Below are 16,621 nucleotides of genomic sequence, written 5' to 3' on the forward strand. Positions count from 1 at the left end.
CATGAGCATAGACGACCGTACAATTCGTAGTTGCTTACGATCTGCGGTGCTTTTTCATTTCACTATGCGAACAACGTAGTGAAATTATTAATGAATGTTTTGAGTTCTCCGGGAATTCATCCAGTGAATTTGTATCGATTTTGCCCCTGAAACATTCCAGTTTAGAATATCTTTAAGAATTCAGTCAGTAATTTTACGAAAAATGCTTCCATAAATTGTCGATAAGGATTCCTTCTGATTTCGACCAGATTCTAGAAGTACAATTTCAGTAATTCTTCCAGGAATTTCCTAATAAATTTCCCAAGCAAGTCTTATTTTTTGTTTCAAGAATTCTTGATTCTGTCTCCGGAGATGTGTCCAGGATTTTTTTATGTCATATTGAAGATCTTGTTAATGAAAAAACTGGAAAATATTTGTCATAAAAAAATACCCTCTGACGAAACTTGTGTGAGTTTTAAAGTAACCTTTGATAAACACAACACAACAAGGACCTCTAGCAGTATTATCAAATGTGTTATTTTTTACTAAAGGACTATTCTGTAACATACAGTGCCCATTCGAATTTGACACGATTCGTTTTTTTTTTTTGTAGAGTTCGGAAATAAACCGTTGAATATGAGCAATCGTGTCAAAATCAGAGGGTTTTTGAAATAAATGTTAGATTTTGGCATTTTTAATCAACTATTTCTATAATTTAATCACTGCTAAGGTTTTAGGATGACTTTACAATAAAAATCACAATAAATTGTGTTAGAAAAATGCACAATATAGGCACCGCTCGATTTTGGCAACATGAAAATGTTGGACGTGTTGTCAAAATTGAACATCGCTAAAGCTCACAACCGTTTATCCTAACTTTTGCGGATTGGGATATAATCAAAAGCATAATTGTCATGACAATCGCAGGGCGTTACATTGTTGCAACCTTTTCAACTCGCGATTAATCAAATATTTCAAACACATAAGCAAATTTATATATTCCTAGTCGATAAAGTGCCAATGTTTACCAACACAGGTAAAGTTCTCGAAAATTGCAATGAGAAGCCCAGAAAAACGTTGCATACGTAGTAATCGATCGTTGTCATATTCTGTCCAAGTGATGATAAACTGCTGCGTGTTAGGTGACAATTGATTCACTGCGTAATTCATAACAATTTCGCGTAGCTTTTCCTTCAATTACATATTTCAGTGTTAAATTCCGTTGAAATGCAAGCTGAAAACGATTGATACGATATAGAACTTTTATGAACAATTCTTAACCATCAATAAAATTTGCTGCTGTGTTGATAATTTCATCTTTTTCATAATTAATATGATACAAGAAAGATGCTTGATTTACTAATTTAGTAGTGGAAAAACAAGTGATAGAAGATAAATCTTTCAGTTTGTTGAAAACTGTGTTTTTTATTTTGTATAATGGTTGATGTGCTAGTAGATAATAGCCCGGGGCAAGAGGAACATATAAATTAGTAATTCAGATAAATTTTCCAATAAAATTCCGAATATTTTAATATCTCATTGGATCCATTCATCACCTTATGACAGCGCGCGATGGAGAAGGTGTCTTTTTGAGGTATTGAAACTCTTAGCAGAGAATCTTAAAAATCTAATAAGTTGCAGTAACTCTAATCTGTGGGGCAAGTAGGACAAATGAAAATTATAATTAATCATATGTTTAAGCTGCTTATGTGTTAAAATTACTGCAGTACTTGTAAAGATTTTGTGATTGCTGTTATGTTTTTCAGAAAACCACTTTTACGGTGGAATTATTTTTAAAGTTTGATTAAACAGGAAATATCTTCCACTATTATCTTGTAAAATTTTCAAAACAATTTCAATACTATTAAAAAAGTCCTCGGATAGTCACTTGCTCCGGGTGCCTACATAATGAGGATTTTTGAAGCTTTTTACCAAAGCTTGGGGTAAAGGCCGTTTAAGCATATAACGTTTCCTTTCGCATGCTGTTGGAATGTTGAACCATTCTACTTTTTATGAACCTCATAATAAACCAATACAGACAGTAATTTATGGAAAAAAAACCTTTCTTTCTAACACTATTGTTTTGGGTATTTCTGAGGCATCTGAGAGTCGCGCAGTTTATGAGACGATGACCGGGAGAATTCGCAAATAACTCATTTCAGCATAAACATAGCCTGACAAGATCGCATTCATAGACCGCACGATCAAATGGCAGATTGGTTCCAATACACAAAATACAAATGCACTAATGGTTGATTGGCAAGGAAAACTCTCAATTAATAACTAAGTGCTCAACGAACTCTAAGCTGGGAAGCAGGCTATGTCCTAGCTGAAGTGTAATGCCAAACCGAAAAAGAAGAAGAAATTTAATGTATTCTAACCATGATAGGAAAAAGTGCTCGGATCAATTTACTTACACAGTACTAATAAGTGTCCAACAGTCGAACTTTCAACATATCTAATCGAAAAAGTATCATATGGTTCATTCTCAAAATGGTGGGCTTCGTAGCCGTGCGGTTAGTGTCACCGAAGCATTTAGCCACATCGTGCTAAGGAGTGTGGATTCGATTCCCGCCTCAGGCCGAAAAACTTTTCGAGAGGAATGTTTTCCGACTTGGCCACTGGGCGTTGCATGCTAGTCCATTGTCTAGTGTGGTGCTTCCTTCAAAGGGCAAATAGCCCACTGGAAGCATTGACGTGTAGTGTATTTTTTTTAATCACATAAGACAGTTTTGTTTTTAATAAAATAAAACCTAATATATACTTATTTTATGAACTTTTAATTGGAATTGAAGTTTTAATGGAGCTAAATATCAATGAAACAGTCTTTCACAATGATTACATTAAAAAAATAATGTACTTAAAAGAACAAAAATAAAAAAAAATGTTCGGGATCCCTTGGTGGATTTTTTTGGGGAACACGTCAAATGAAAGCTAAAAACCTATATTTTCGAATGGTGAAAGATTTAGCGATGCCTATTTTTTGTGATAAACCTCTCCCATATACACGCCGTGTATATGGCCGTCTATATAAAAGTTTACGGGTTTTTAAATTAATCTTTGCAGTTTTTGTTCGATCAAATATTGCTCGTCAAAAGACGTGTATCAAACTTTTCATTCGCCTATTATCATAGTTCATTAGTGTGTGAAAAGCTCTGCGAAGAAAAACGGTCAATTCAATTTCTACAAAATTTACATCTTGCCCCTCTTTACCCTATGAATGATTAGAGAAATTATTCGAATAATTGCTATAGTATTAACAGGTGTGGAACCTTTAATAAACTTTTCAAACTTTAACTTCTGAAATTACTCTTAAAATGTTAGGATGCTGGAGAAATACTTGCAATAACTTCATTAGAGATTCCAGATCAAATTTATTGAAGAACCTTTGTCAGAATTTTTTAGCAATTCCTTAAACTACCACCTAAAACTATTTTTGAAAAAAAATGACAGAAAAAGTAAAGGCAAAATCTGCATAGAAATAGCTACACGGTTTCGTGGAAAAATCCCTGAAAGAATTGCTTTAAAACTTTCTGAAAATCTTTATGTAGTCTCTTGGAAAAATTCCTGTAGAATTCATTGAAAGATATTTCATATTTCTAAGGTACCAATTTAAGAAATTGAGAAAATGAGCGAATAAGTGGAAAACTATCTGAAGAAAACTCTGTGGGAATGTATGAGAAAACTTTCAGGATAATCTCGATCGAAAGGACTGGAGATAAAATTATTTCAGTGCTCAATGATTTCTTAGAGTAACATTTCCTCCAAACGTTGCTGCAAGAATCCGAAAAATTGTTAGAGATGCTTCTGGACGATTTATTTTTCGAGGAGTTCCTGAACATATTCCAGAATTAATTTCATGAAAAAACATAAATTCCTGAAACCTTTCTTCTAAAGAATTTTACAAAGAACCTGCGAGCATTCTTCATCCAGTATCAGAAGTAGATTGGAAGTTTATATGCTGTTGAAGCCTTAATCAACCAAAAAGAATTGAAAACTTTGATATGAAGGCTCTCAACGAACCATTGATTCGGATTCTACTTGTAAAATAACTCCTGAAAACGCTTTTACTTTTCCGGGCTCAATAGCTTCTAAACCAGGTATGTGATCTTAGCGAATAGCAAGACGTTTAATTGCGTATCCATATTATCCAAGTTCATCCGTCAGCCCATCGTATCTTTTCTCTTATTCCAGTTCTCAAGGTTGCCGGAAACGTAACCGGCCCAAGATTAAAAGTCATTGCCCACAATCCACCCATCCAGCGCGGTAAACAAAAACAACCAAAAGAGGAAAAACAAAACCGCAACTATAAAACTTACCGATGCTCCTCGCTGAGGATCTCTGTCTGGCCGATCAAGTCCGGAATCTGGAAGTCTTGATCGAAGGAACTGGTTGCAAACAGCGTCGCCTTCCGGTAGTCATCTGTGCTCATAGACAGAACCTGATACGAGAAAGAAAACGAAAAAAGGGAAAATCAATTTGCCGTCCATTAATGCACAGGTGTCGGTTCGGAACCAAGGTGTGTAGTACAGTACAGTGTGGTGTTGAACTACTTTACAGTACAAGAGGCACAAGAGGGAGAGAGCGCTTGTGAACTTCTACGGTTTAACTACAGCGGTGTGGAAGGGGTTCTGATAGGTGTTTTTTTTTTTTGTTCGTATCGACATCACTATAAATTGAAAGTTTGTTTCTTGAACATCTACTTTTTTGCTGCGAAAGAACATCAAGGCCAACAAACCACAGAGCATAGGTAACACAGTCAGACGCAATACGTACTAGTTTGTTTGCAAAAAGACACACAAAGAACAGGCAAGGCGAGAGGTACGAGTTGGGTAGAAGGAACTTTTGTTCTGAAAGTGTGTTTTCTGGGTTCGGTTCAAGGCTTACAGACTAAGTATGGGGTGTAGATTGAGGCGAGTTGAAAGTTTTGAGAGCCCAACTACGTAGAATGTGGGGTTGATCCACTTTTGAAACATCTACTCTAACATGTTTATCAAACACAATAAAAATCCTCTAAGACAGCACATTTCTGGACATAAAACATTCAAATAAAAAGGTGCATTGAAGTGATTATTGAACACTAAGTTCGAACAGTCATCTAATATGTACAATCCACACAGTTATACAATCTATAAAAAACAGCAATGCGCATATACCCCTACGAAAAAAAAAAAACGTCTCAGTCCCCGCAAGTCAAGCGCGTATCAATCACACCTGAATTTGATTGTTTGTTTATATTTGCACACTGAAATCAGGTGGCAAACGTGCAGACTTCTTTTTGTGGCGCATCGGTTTGGCTTTAGAGCACTTCCAGCTCAAAACGGAAATCGCGTAGATGGTACCTTTTCCAGATGGAATTAAACTTTGTACTAATAGCTATTCAATACGACGTTTCCCATTCAAACTTTCAAAATTTCTTTGATAACCGTTTTGAAAGTATCAACCCATGTAAGGCGCCATCCACAAATTACGAAACGCACTATTTTATGGAGTACTTTTGAAGTAGGCTCATAAAAAAATCATATTTGTTACGAACGTTACGAACGGGTCAAAAGATTCCAATTTTGGCGTGATATAATAAATGAACGCTGCCTAAAGGATGTTGATAATTTGATTTTTTAGCTCCAAGAAGTTTCAGAAAATTACAAGGGTTCTCTATGAAAAACTGAAGGCTTGCCCTATGTTTAGCCTTTGATATGGCCTAAGATATTGAAAAGGAAATATTTCACGATTTTTTAATTGTTGATGATATGTAGAACAGATCGCAATAATATATTTTGAAAATATTTGTTATTAAGGTGAAGATGAATCGAAGCCAAACTTCAAATTTTCAAGAGCACGAATCTGGAGAACCGAACGCCCGTTCAAGCTGAAAACTTAATCGATTGGTCACCACCAGCGAGTGACCAATCGATTAAGTTTTCAGCTTAAACGGGCGTTCGGTTCTCCAGATTCGTGCTCTTGAAAATTTGAAGTTTGGCTTCGATTTATCTTCACCTTAAAAGCGAATTATTAAATTTTGGTAATTTTTCTCAAGTTATTGCGAATTTTAGAATACCGCCGTGTAGGTTGACATTGGGCCTAGTGGTTGACATTGACCGCTCTTTTCGATGCATCTCATGGCTAGTACGGGAGCCAAAAAACTATTCCATGACTATCCAGTGGCTATTTATAACGTATTCTTGAAGCTTGTCATATTGTTTTCATTATTCTGGTTTTAACTTTCTGTAAAAATGTTGGCCCAAAGTCACCCTTATGTCCGAATGTCACCCCGCACGACGCTAATATAATTTTTGCTCATATTTAGGCTCATTTTGAATATTTGAAGCGTCAAGGTGCGGCATCCCCACACTTTCTGAGTTACCTGCTGTGTCTGTTTGCAGATTTCCCCTTTGTGAAAAAACCCTACTATGATACAACAAGACATGCCTTCTTATAATCTATGTTCCATAATGCCTTTAGGTTCATCCGGTGGACGCTATGTTACTCTTTAATCTCGAAATGTTACGAATTTCTCTGCCACTTTATCTATAGTGACTCAATCTCATTTTCGTACGGGGCACTGTTTTCATATCAAGTTGGTATAAATCTATTATATGGTGCATGGACTTCGATATACTTTATCAATAATGAAGGTTATAAGTGTCTTCTATTGTTTGACAATGACAAACTGTATTCATTTGCTTAAATCTTTGGAATAATGGAAAAGTATTGAGATTGTGTCTATAATTGACCCAATTCCATATTCGTACACCTAACAAAAAAGAAATATACAGCATTCAAAACTATTTTTTAATGGACTAGATGATTACTTAAACTCTTCGTTGTATTGTTCAGATGCAGTAGAATACATTTGGAAAATTTAAAAGCGGACATATTTGAAACTTGGGTAAATTTAAGAAAAATACAAGTTTTCCCATGTTTTTTGCTAAAATATTCGGTAAGTCGAACAATAAATTGCATTTTTTTCAACATCACTTCCTTAAGAATGATAACTGCAAATATTGTACAAGTTTCAAAAAATTATAATCAGTTTTAGAGTAGCTAGGAGTGGATATCGACAACTTATACTTTTGAATCTTAGGTAATATAACATTTATAACAAATCCAAAACCAAAAATTTTAGTCAATTTCTTTATGTTTGGCTCCTAAATGTATATACATAATCCATAGTTAATGTTCCTATCAAAACATTGCGTAATTATCATTTTTAATTTACATTTTACTACCAAACATGATTATAGAGATTTATAGAATAAATATTATTGCCATAACCGCAACACAAACGTTTTTTAAAATGATGAAAACAACAGGATATACCGTTTTGATTCATATTACGGACACTTAAGGACTCAGGGAAATATAACCCAGCATAGAGCATACAAAATAAATCATTCTGTATGATTCCTTAGCGCTATCGAGCGTCGGAAGCCCTTTACTTTCGAACGGTGGGTGAAGAATACGCTTCCGCAACTTCAATAATTTTAAATAAATCAAAATGTGTGGCCTTTTCATGATTCTTATTCCGGACGCTTCCTCACTTTTGCCTCATATTCCGGACACTTTGAATCGAATTCCGGACAGCTCATGATAATCATTAATGGAACAGTCAAATCATCAATCGAAATCGTTAAACCACCAAAGAGACATCTAAGGTAATTGGGCATTATAAATTTTCAAAGATATTTATGGAAAAAGTTTACTAAAACGAGCCTTGAAATTGAGAACTTTTGAACAGCAAAAATTGAAACATTTCGCGTGAAATGTTTCCCATACAAAGTAGAGTGTCCGGAATTTGAAGCTGTCCGTAATATGAATCAAAACGGTATTCTATTAAATAGTATATCAATGCTCTCTGCTCATTCAAGTTATTTTGTTTTTTTCTTATAAAATCAATAAGTTGCAAAATAGGGTGCTATTTTGAATATAATTTGAACATTATTTCAAAGATAATTGAATATTACGATGACATCAATTATGTGAAGGTATGTACAGCGTAGTTTAGGGTACTTTATTGTAAAACGAAGTTCGTAGTTCAAATTATTTTTACAAACAAATTCAAAATTAACATTTAACTGTTGTTTAGAATGAAAATTTGGTTAACATTGATTAAAAATATCATTTTAGAAGAGTTTTGAGCTTATGGCACAACAATTTCCTGAACTCAAAAGGGATAAAAACTGTTTATGATTTCTGTAAACTGTATATATTTCAACTAAATTTCTATCAGAGCTTACGAGTATAATCTATAGATTGGATCCAATGACAAAAATAAACGTTATTGTTCGAATTATTGGATTTTATAGCAAAAATCATTGGCAAACTGGCATTTCTCATAATTTTACCTAAATTTCATATATGTCCACTAATAAATTGTCCAAATGTATTTCACTACATCTGAACATCATAATAAAGCACTTCAGTAATCAAATAGAGCTTCTAAATTTAGTTTTGAACGTTGTGCGTTTGAATTTTGGTAGGTGTACGAATATGGAATTGGGTGAATTTTAGACATCAATTCAATACTTTTCTAATAATCCAAAGATGAATGTAAATGGAAACATTTTGTGATTGGCAAACAATAGATGACACCTATTACCTTCAATGTGGATAAAGTATTTGTAGCTCAATACTTCATTTAATAGTGTTTTACTAACTTGATGTGGAAACAGTATCCTGTACGAATACGAAATTGGGCCACTGTACTGATATAATAAAATGTATGTATTGAAATAACAAAAAAAAAAAACCGGATCCGTAACGCTTTCATACGATTGAGCCTTGAATATATAAGATTTAAAAAACAAGCTGTTTGAAATTAAAAAAAAAAAAAAAAAACAATGTAACTCAAAAAATAAATCGCCATCAAGCTACATTGTACAGTGACAGATAAAATTTAATGTTAATCTCACTCAACTTTTCTTTGAACGCTGAATTGTTAGAAGGGAAGACTGGGTAAAATAGGCCCCCTAAAACTCAATTTTTACTGTGAATTTTGTCGGAAACTTGATTCTAAAAGAGTTTACTGGGAAGTCCCATTGATAAGCTCGCAATTACTAATAACAGTCATTTGATTTAGACAAGAAATTTAATTTATAAGAAATGAAACCATAATCCGCGATTTTAAAATCAACGGATTATAGCGCACCACCTCAGTTTTAAACGTATCTATTTTACAAATTTAAATCTATCTATTTTACAAATTCTAATGAATGGAGCAAACACTACGCAGTTCTATGTATCGTTTGATATTGAATTTGAATAAAATACCTTTTATCTTTAAGATATTGCGGAGGGATGTTTAACCCCGATGGTGCGTTTCAGACCTAGTTCCCCTACAAATAACGCATTTGCAGATTGTTATGCATCTGCGTCTGTGCTATTGTTATACAAAGAATTGTCAGGAACATATAGACATGGAAAGCTAGAAAAAAAAATGCGCAACGAAATCATAAGACCAGTATTGGGAAAATAGCGGTTCACCTAAAATTGTATGACATGATAGATGACATGATCGACAAAACTCGATGACAATCAAAAACAAAATGTTTGTATTCTTGAGACCTGAATCAATCAGTGATAATTTATCCAGAGTTTGCATAGACCTGTTTTTAATCACATTGGAAGTATTTTTAAAGTAAGACTTTTATTGAAGCTCAGGAATTACTAAAAAACTTTGTAGGAGAACTAAAAATGAGGCAGCTAATGATTTATTTGTTCCTTTTTTATTTTGATACGTTGCGGAAATCTGTAATGTGATAGATATGCGGAAACATTTCGTTACGGAACAATTTGATTTTATGGTTTTCCTAATATTGCTGAACAAATCATGTGGCCTTGGTCAGTGTAGTTGAAGGATCAATAGACAATACATTGAAAAATTCAATTTTGACGAAAATGCATGACTGACTTGCGATTAACGGCCAAAAGTACGACACTAGGAAAACTGATAATTTAACAATTTTTAGACAAACTTTGAAAATTCAACTCAGAATAGCGTTTTATACATATATTCTATTAGGAGGGCGATTTTGGAATATGTTGGCAACAAGAAGGAGAGAACGCAAAAAAGTTTGGGAAACACTATTCAGTAATACCTCGATTTTTCCGTAACTCGATTTTTATTTTTGTTACGTTATATCGAAGCATAATATTTTTTATTCCAAATTTCGTTCAACTTGTATTGTTTAATGAGAAAATGGATCTTAAATTGATATAATTGACCTAGTAGATATTTTCAATCTTTCTTACGTATTTTTTCGATATTTTTCCTTGCATATTTTTTATCTTTCATTTAATTTTCATTTTTACATCTCGATTGCAAAAATTCTTAAAGAAATTTATTCTGGAAATTTTTTAACTGAATTTCAGAATAAATTTTCCAAGAATTCTTTTAAAAATGTATAAGAGATTTCATGAAGAAATCCCTAGAAAACTCCATTTAAACAAGAACTATTCTTGAGAGACGTTCCAAGAAAAAGTTTCTGAACCAATACATGGAGGGATTATCGACAGTATTCTAGGGGATCTGGGGATAATGGTCAGTTTTTGTAATAAAAAAATCCGTAGAAAAATTTTTAGACCAATACTTCAAGAATTATTTGGAGCGTCCACTGAAACAAATCAAAGAAAACTCTCTTAAAAAATAACCTGCTGGAATCTATTGAAGATTTCATTCCACATAAAATCCTTGAAGGGCTTAAGTGGTACATAGAGTGGTTCTTGCATAAATATTTGGAGAGAAATCTGCAGAAACTCAAAATGAACTTGCTGGAGATGTTCCAAGAAGATTGGATTTCGGGTTTTTGGACAAATACCTGTACGATTGTTTGGAGTAACTTCTAGAGCGTTTCAATAATTGTTCTTCAAATGGGCCGCTGTAAGAATTCATGAAATATTGCTGGAATAATTGATAAATATCTATACTCCGGTAACAAAATGAAGGAGCATAGGCGGAATAGTTTTGAAAAAAATCATAGTTGAATTAATTTTATATATTGGAGAAATTACTTGGTGAAATTCTTGATCAAAGGCACAGTAGATTTAAAAAACACATTTTTTCAAATTTGTGAAAAATTCAAAATCCTTGAATTAATTATGGAGGACATATTATGGAAACATTCCTGGTGGAATATTTGAACCATTTCTTGGTAGAATTCAATGAGATTTTGCTGATGAAATTCCTCATGGAACCTTTAAGACGTGAATCCGTTACGTCTACTAATCAAATGTTCCTAAAAACTCTTGCATGAATCCCTGAAATCGCTTAAAAAAGACATCTCGTGAAATAATTTCTGAAGACAATCTCAGAAGTTTTTATTCATGAATATCAGGAGGGTTAACTAGTACAATTTCTGTGAGATCCCTGCAGGAATTATTTTAAAAATATGCTTCAAGTTTTATACATGAATATCGAAGATCTTAAGTTGAGTCCATGAAGAAATAATTGAAGGAATCTCTGGAGGCATCCTCGGAATGATTCTAGTTAACATCCGTCACGAAATTCCGGGAGAAGCATCGAATAGTTAAATGTTTCCTTAAGCATTTTTAGAAACAAATATTATCAAATATACGTTAAATGGATCGGCTATGGCAGTGTGGCGCGACGACATACAATTTTAATCCAAGTTTGATCTAGTCTTTTTGAATGCAAAGTCTAAATCAATAATTATCAAAGTTTTCATAGAAAATTGAATTGAATATCAGGCTTGGTTCCAGTGGGAGTATAAATGCAACAAAAGTAAAAAAAGAATTATGTATACAAATGTACAACAACGACAAAATGTTAATTCTAATATTGAGCTTATATCTCACTCGATTTCGATTCATGACTGTATTCAGTGATAGCAAATGCTTACATTGCTCTGACTCAGTATTGGTTGGTGTTTGAATATTGAAGAATGTTTATTGTAGTTTATAATTCTTGTTAAAAAAAAAATGAAAAATAAATGGGAGCCAAAAAAAGTTACGTTATATCGAGGTAAAAGTTACGTTATATCGAGTAACGTTATAAAGAGGTTACGTTATATCGAGGTATGACTGTATATAAATAAAAATGGAATGGTGTTTGTATGTCGTGAGTTCGCTTGAAAACAGGTCAACTGATATCAAAAATTCTGTATCGGTTTGGTTTGCAGAAAAAGCTTAGAAAAGTCTCTGTTACAGTTGAGAAAATGAAAAAAAATGTGATTTTGCATGGGAGATTTTATGACATTTTCAAACAGCCTACTGACAATGTGAAGTAAGCTGTTCGAATCCAGACATCTTCAGCATGTTTTTGCTTTGTAGTCCCGACCTTTAACCAAGGAAGGCATTCTTTCTGCTTCTGTTGTACTCTGCAAATGCGTAATTTATGAAATTGAATAGATGAACTAACGTATTTTCGATTGTTTCGTTCTCTTCTCAAATTCCCTCAAATACGGTAGTAAGATGCTCCTATATGAGAAAACTATTGATTCAGATTTTAAGCTCAATAGGTTTTGGAAAACTAACCATTACGAAGATAAAGCAGCCAAACATACCGTTTTGATTCATATTACGGACACTTAAGGCCTCAGTGAAGTATAACTCAGCATAGACCATACAAAATAAATCATTCTGTATGATTTCTCAGCGTTATCGAGCGTCGGATACCCTTAACTTTCGAATGGTGGGTAAACAATACGCTTCTGCAACTTGAATAATTTTAAATAAATCGAAATGTGTGGCCTGTTCATGATTCTTATTCCGGACGCTTCCTCACTTTTGCCTCATATTCCGGACACTTCGATTCGAATTCCGGACAGCTCATGGAAATCATGAATAGAAAAGTCAAACCATCAATTGAAGTCGTCAAGTCACTACAGAGACGTCTAAGGCAGGTGGACATTATAAGTTTGCATAGATTTCTATAGAACAAGTTTATTAAAACGAGCCTTGAAAGTGAGAACTTTTGAACAGCAAAAATTGAAACATTTCGTGTGAAATGTTTCCCATACAAAGTAGAGTGTCCGGAATTTGAAGCTGTCCGTAATATGATTCAAAACGGTACAAGAAGCCACCATACTTCAATGAAATGGAATTTACATTATTGTTGTTTGTTAAATAATTTGTTGATTTGTTAATTAACAATGTGCTTAGAATTCAGAAAATCAGTGAGTATTTTTTCTAGCGAGATGATCTTGAAGTTTTGCCCATCACCGGCTATCTCAGTCCGTAATGAATGCGTAATGAATCATTACACAACATTTTTTTACAAATTATAATAGTGATAATAATAATAGTGAACAAAACTCGATATGATTTCTGATATCTTCAATTGTTTTTTTTAGATATTGCATTGATTTTTATAGTGCTTGTCGAAATGATCCAACTCAGCAAACCTCATTGGATAAATGTACGACTTGGGCTGTAAAAATCGTGACTTTTCGATATCATTCTACCATCTCTCTACGCTAAGAGAAGTCTGTTCAATTTGCTACAAATTATGTGCTGCGGCTCGAATGCCCCTTACATCCGATTGTTGATGCATGATAAAAAATACGTTGACCTTTTTTTTTTTTTTGACTGTGACTGTACCATAATGTTAAACTAAGAGCTGGACTTCAGTTTTTCTCACATTTTTTTTTGTTTGTCGTCCGTTCTGGTCACGGTTCAGACCTATGTGGATCGATCTCTCCGATTCTGCACGAAAATTTAAAAAATCGAAGAGTATGGTTTGAAAAAGATCGGTTTTATATGGTGATTTGTAAGTATCCATCGTATTAAGGTTTGATCATTGAGAACCTTCATTTTTCCCAGTATTACAGTGAATGATGCTGATACAAACCGATGCCAAACAGTTCTTTCTTAAAACGGCTTTCACATTGTGCAATAAGATTTTGATGAATCTTAATCGTTTATTGGAAATAATGCAATGAAATTATTACTTGTCTCTATTCGTCGTATCGTTTTAATTTCTGTCGCAATCAGTTTTCAGATTCGTCTCACAACTAACGGTTCACTGTGATATACTTAGTGGTCAACATACAACATATCAACGCTATGATAATACATCAAAATACAGCTCAAACATATAACCACAATTACTTTTGACCGAACAAATTCATGACGGCTCACAGTGCAGCGAAAACAATCACAATCAAAGGAATCGTTTTCTACGCCGAACATCACGCATACATTGATGCGTTTTTTTTCTCAGTACGACGGATTGAGCTTTGTTTACGTTCTCAATTATAGGCGGTCGTTGAAAGAATTTTATGAAATTTCGTGAATCATAGAAGTTTTACGGCGTATGATTGGAATGATTTTTTTCTGTGAAGAAGTACGAATGTTTTCCATATTGCACAGGCGTCACTCAGGGGGAGGGAAGAAATGTGAATCTTAATGTAGCATTGCTCAGTCGATCGCTTATCAATTTGTTTTCGTCCATGCGATTTCGGCAAAAAAGTGCAAAGTGGATAATTGAATTGAAGTTATCAATCGAAATACAGTAGTTTGGTTTAAAAGTGGTCAAACTATAACAGCTTTCACAAAATTACACTTGGAAAATGAAACTATGTTGCAGGTAAGTTTGAAAATCTGCTTTAGTGGAACATTTCAAGCTTGAAACGACGAATAATAGCGCTTACGACGAAGTAGAACGAAGCCCTATATCATTATCATTGTTTGCCTTAGTTTATTTTTTCTAATAGTTATTATAGCTGCATGAAGTTTCTTCGAAGTCATCTTGATAAAATATACAAATATTTTTCTTTGATGAGCCCTTTTTAAAACATGGTCTAGAAAATTTATTATTTATTTGATATTAAATTCATATAGAATACCAAGGGGCCTTCCTTAGCCGAGTGGATAGAGCCCGCGGCTACAAAGCAAAGCCATGCTGGAGGTGTCTGAGTTTAATTCCCGGCCGGTCCAGGATCTTTTCGTAAAGGAAATTTCCTTGACTTCCCTGTGCATAGAGTATCATCGTACCTGCCACACGATAAACGAATGCGAAAATGGCAACGTAGGCAAAGAAAGCTCTCAGTTAATAGGAAGTGCTCATAAGAACACTAAGATGAGAAGCAGGCTCTGTCCCAGTGTGGACGTTAATGCCTAGAAGAAGAAGAAAAAGAAGAAGAAGAAGAAGGCGAAGAAGAAGAAGGCGAAGAAGAAGAATAAGAAGAAGAAGAAGAAGAAGAAGAAGAAGAAGAAGAAGAAGAAGAAGAAGAAGAAGAAGAAGAAGACGACGAAGCAGAAGAATACCAATAATTTCATATACAAAGATTCATTTGTATTGAAAAAGTCGGTCTCACAACGCAATTTCAATTTGCGTTTAGCGCTGGAAATACGCCATATGTGGATCACGGAAACGCAACCAGCGAGCGCGAATGACGGCGACACCTCTTCGGAAAAAAAATTAATCATCTTCTGCTGGCTGGTTTCTGCTGCTGCGCACCACACAGTCGTTCCCTTGTTTTGGATCCCTGTTTGTACGGACGGACGACGAGTAATCTCCAGATTTATGATCTCGGGTGCAATTCCGTTATCAGTTACTATTTTACGGCGAGGGATCACATTTTGTGGGGCGGCGGTTTAGGGTGAGCCGGGACAGGGGGGTGTGTACCCACCTTGTAGTGGTTGAGGAGCTTTGCGAACTACAGCAGAACAAAACTAATCATACGTCATCATCGCGCGCGATCTACATACACGAGAATGCACGAATCACGAGGATGAGTTATTGTTGTTGCCCTCCTACATGCGGGATCGTGAGATAAACGAGGCACCCTACCCAGCTCTATCTCGACATCGCAATACACATTGTAATGAAAGGTATTTTTATCACGTTCAATAGTGGAACGATTCTGGATGATGATGATCTGATGAGTTGTATTGTTTTGCATTCGGGTTGAACTCGCAAACAATCGAGTCCGATGGGCTGTGTGAGACGATCGGCTCCACTTGGCGCTGGATAAAGGGGTGTTTAGTGACACAAACGTGACTATTTTAGTACATTGTTATCCCGGAGAGGGCCCCAATTAGTTGTGGACGGTTGATGATGTTCTAGAAAACGATGGGCACGATAAGATAGAGAATGTGGGCATATCAGCACTCTGATGCTTGCGAGCATTTTGATTTATTCTTGTTCTGGTACAGTAGACATGTACGCCACTTTCCATCACTGGTCTTGGATTGAGAAAGAAATTCTCCGAAAATTTATAATAGAATCCGTTACAAAATAGTCTAAAATATCGAAATAAGAATAGAAAACGATCAACAATTTTGTACATCAATTTGAAACGTGTTAGACATCATGTCATATGTTGTAATTCAACTGAAATGAAATGCCTTGGTTGCGTCATACACAACAACAGAAGTTCGTCATTCAACTGTTATGTGGTTAAATTGTAATGTACATTACATCATAACCACTACTACTATTCATGTATCTCTTAATTGCAGCTGACATTTTCCATCAGCATCTTCATACGTCACACACGGTGCGGACTAGATTTTCATTTAGATAACTCTCGGAATGATCAAAGCCCTTTAAAAGGTTGATGTACCGCACTACAAAACCAATTGTACAGTCACTACCAGGGTTAGTCGCAGTTCTACAAGATTCCTCCGCTGCGCTGATAACAGTGCATGTACGTTTAACCCAAGATTCTACCGGTAATCA

General features: G+C 34.6%; 1 protein-coding gene across 26 annotated transcripts in view; it reads right to left on the reverse strand.

Moving 5' to 3' along the window:
* The window catches only part of LOC5575778 (TLD domain-containing protein 2), a 635,746-nt gene that overhangs the window by 11,038 nt on the left and 608,087 nt on the right, over positions 1 to 16,621 (reverse strand). For all 26 annotated transcript variants that reach the window (XM_021850058.1, XM_021850049.1, XM_021850048.1 and 23 more), the window contains one exon: positions 4,299 to 4,420. In XM_021850058.1, the coding sequence (XP_021705750.1) occupies positions 4,299 to 4,420 (122 nt within the window). The remainder of the gene's footprint in view (positions 1 to 4,298; positions 4,421 to 16,621) is intronic.

This window comes from Aedes aegypti, chromosome 3 (assembly GCF_002204515.2).
Source record: "Aedes aegypti strain LVP_AGWG chromosome 3, AaegL5.0 Primary Assembly, whole genome shotgun sequence".
NCBI lineage: Eukaryota > Metazoa > Arthropoda > Insecta > Diptera > Culicidae > Aedes > Aedes aegypti.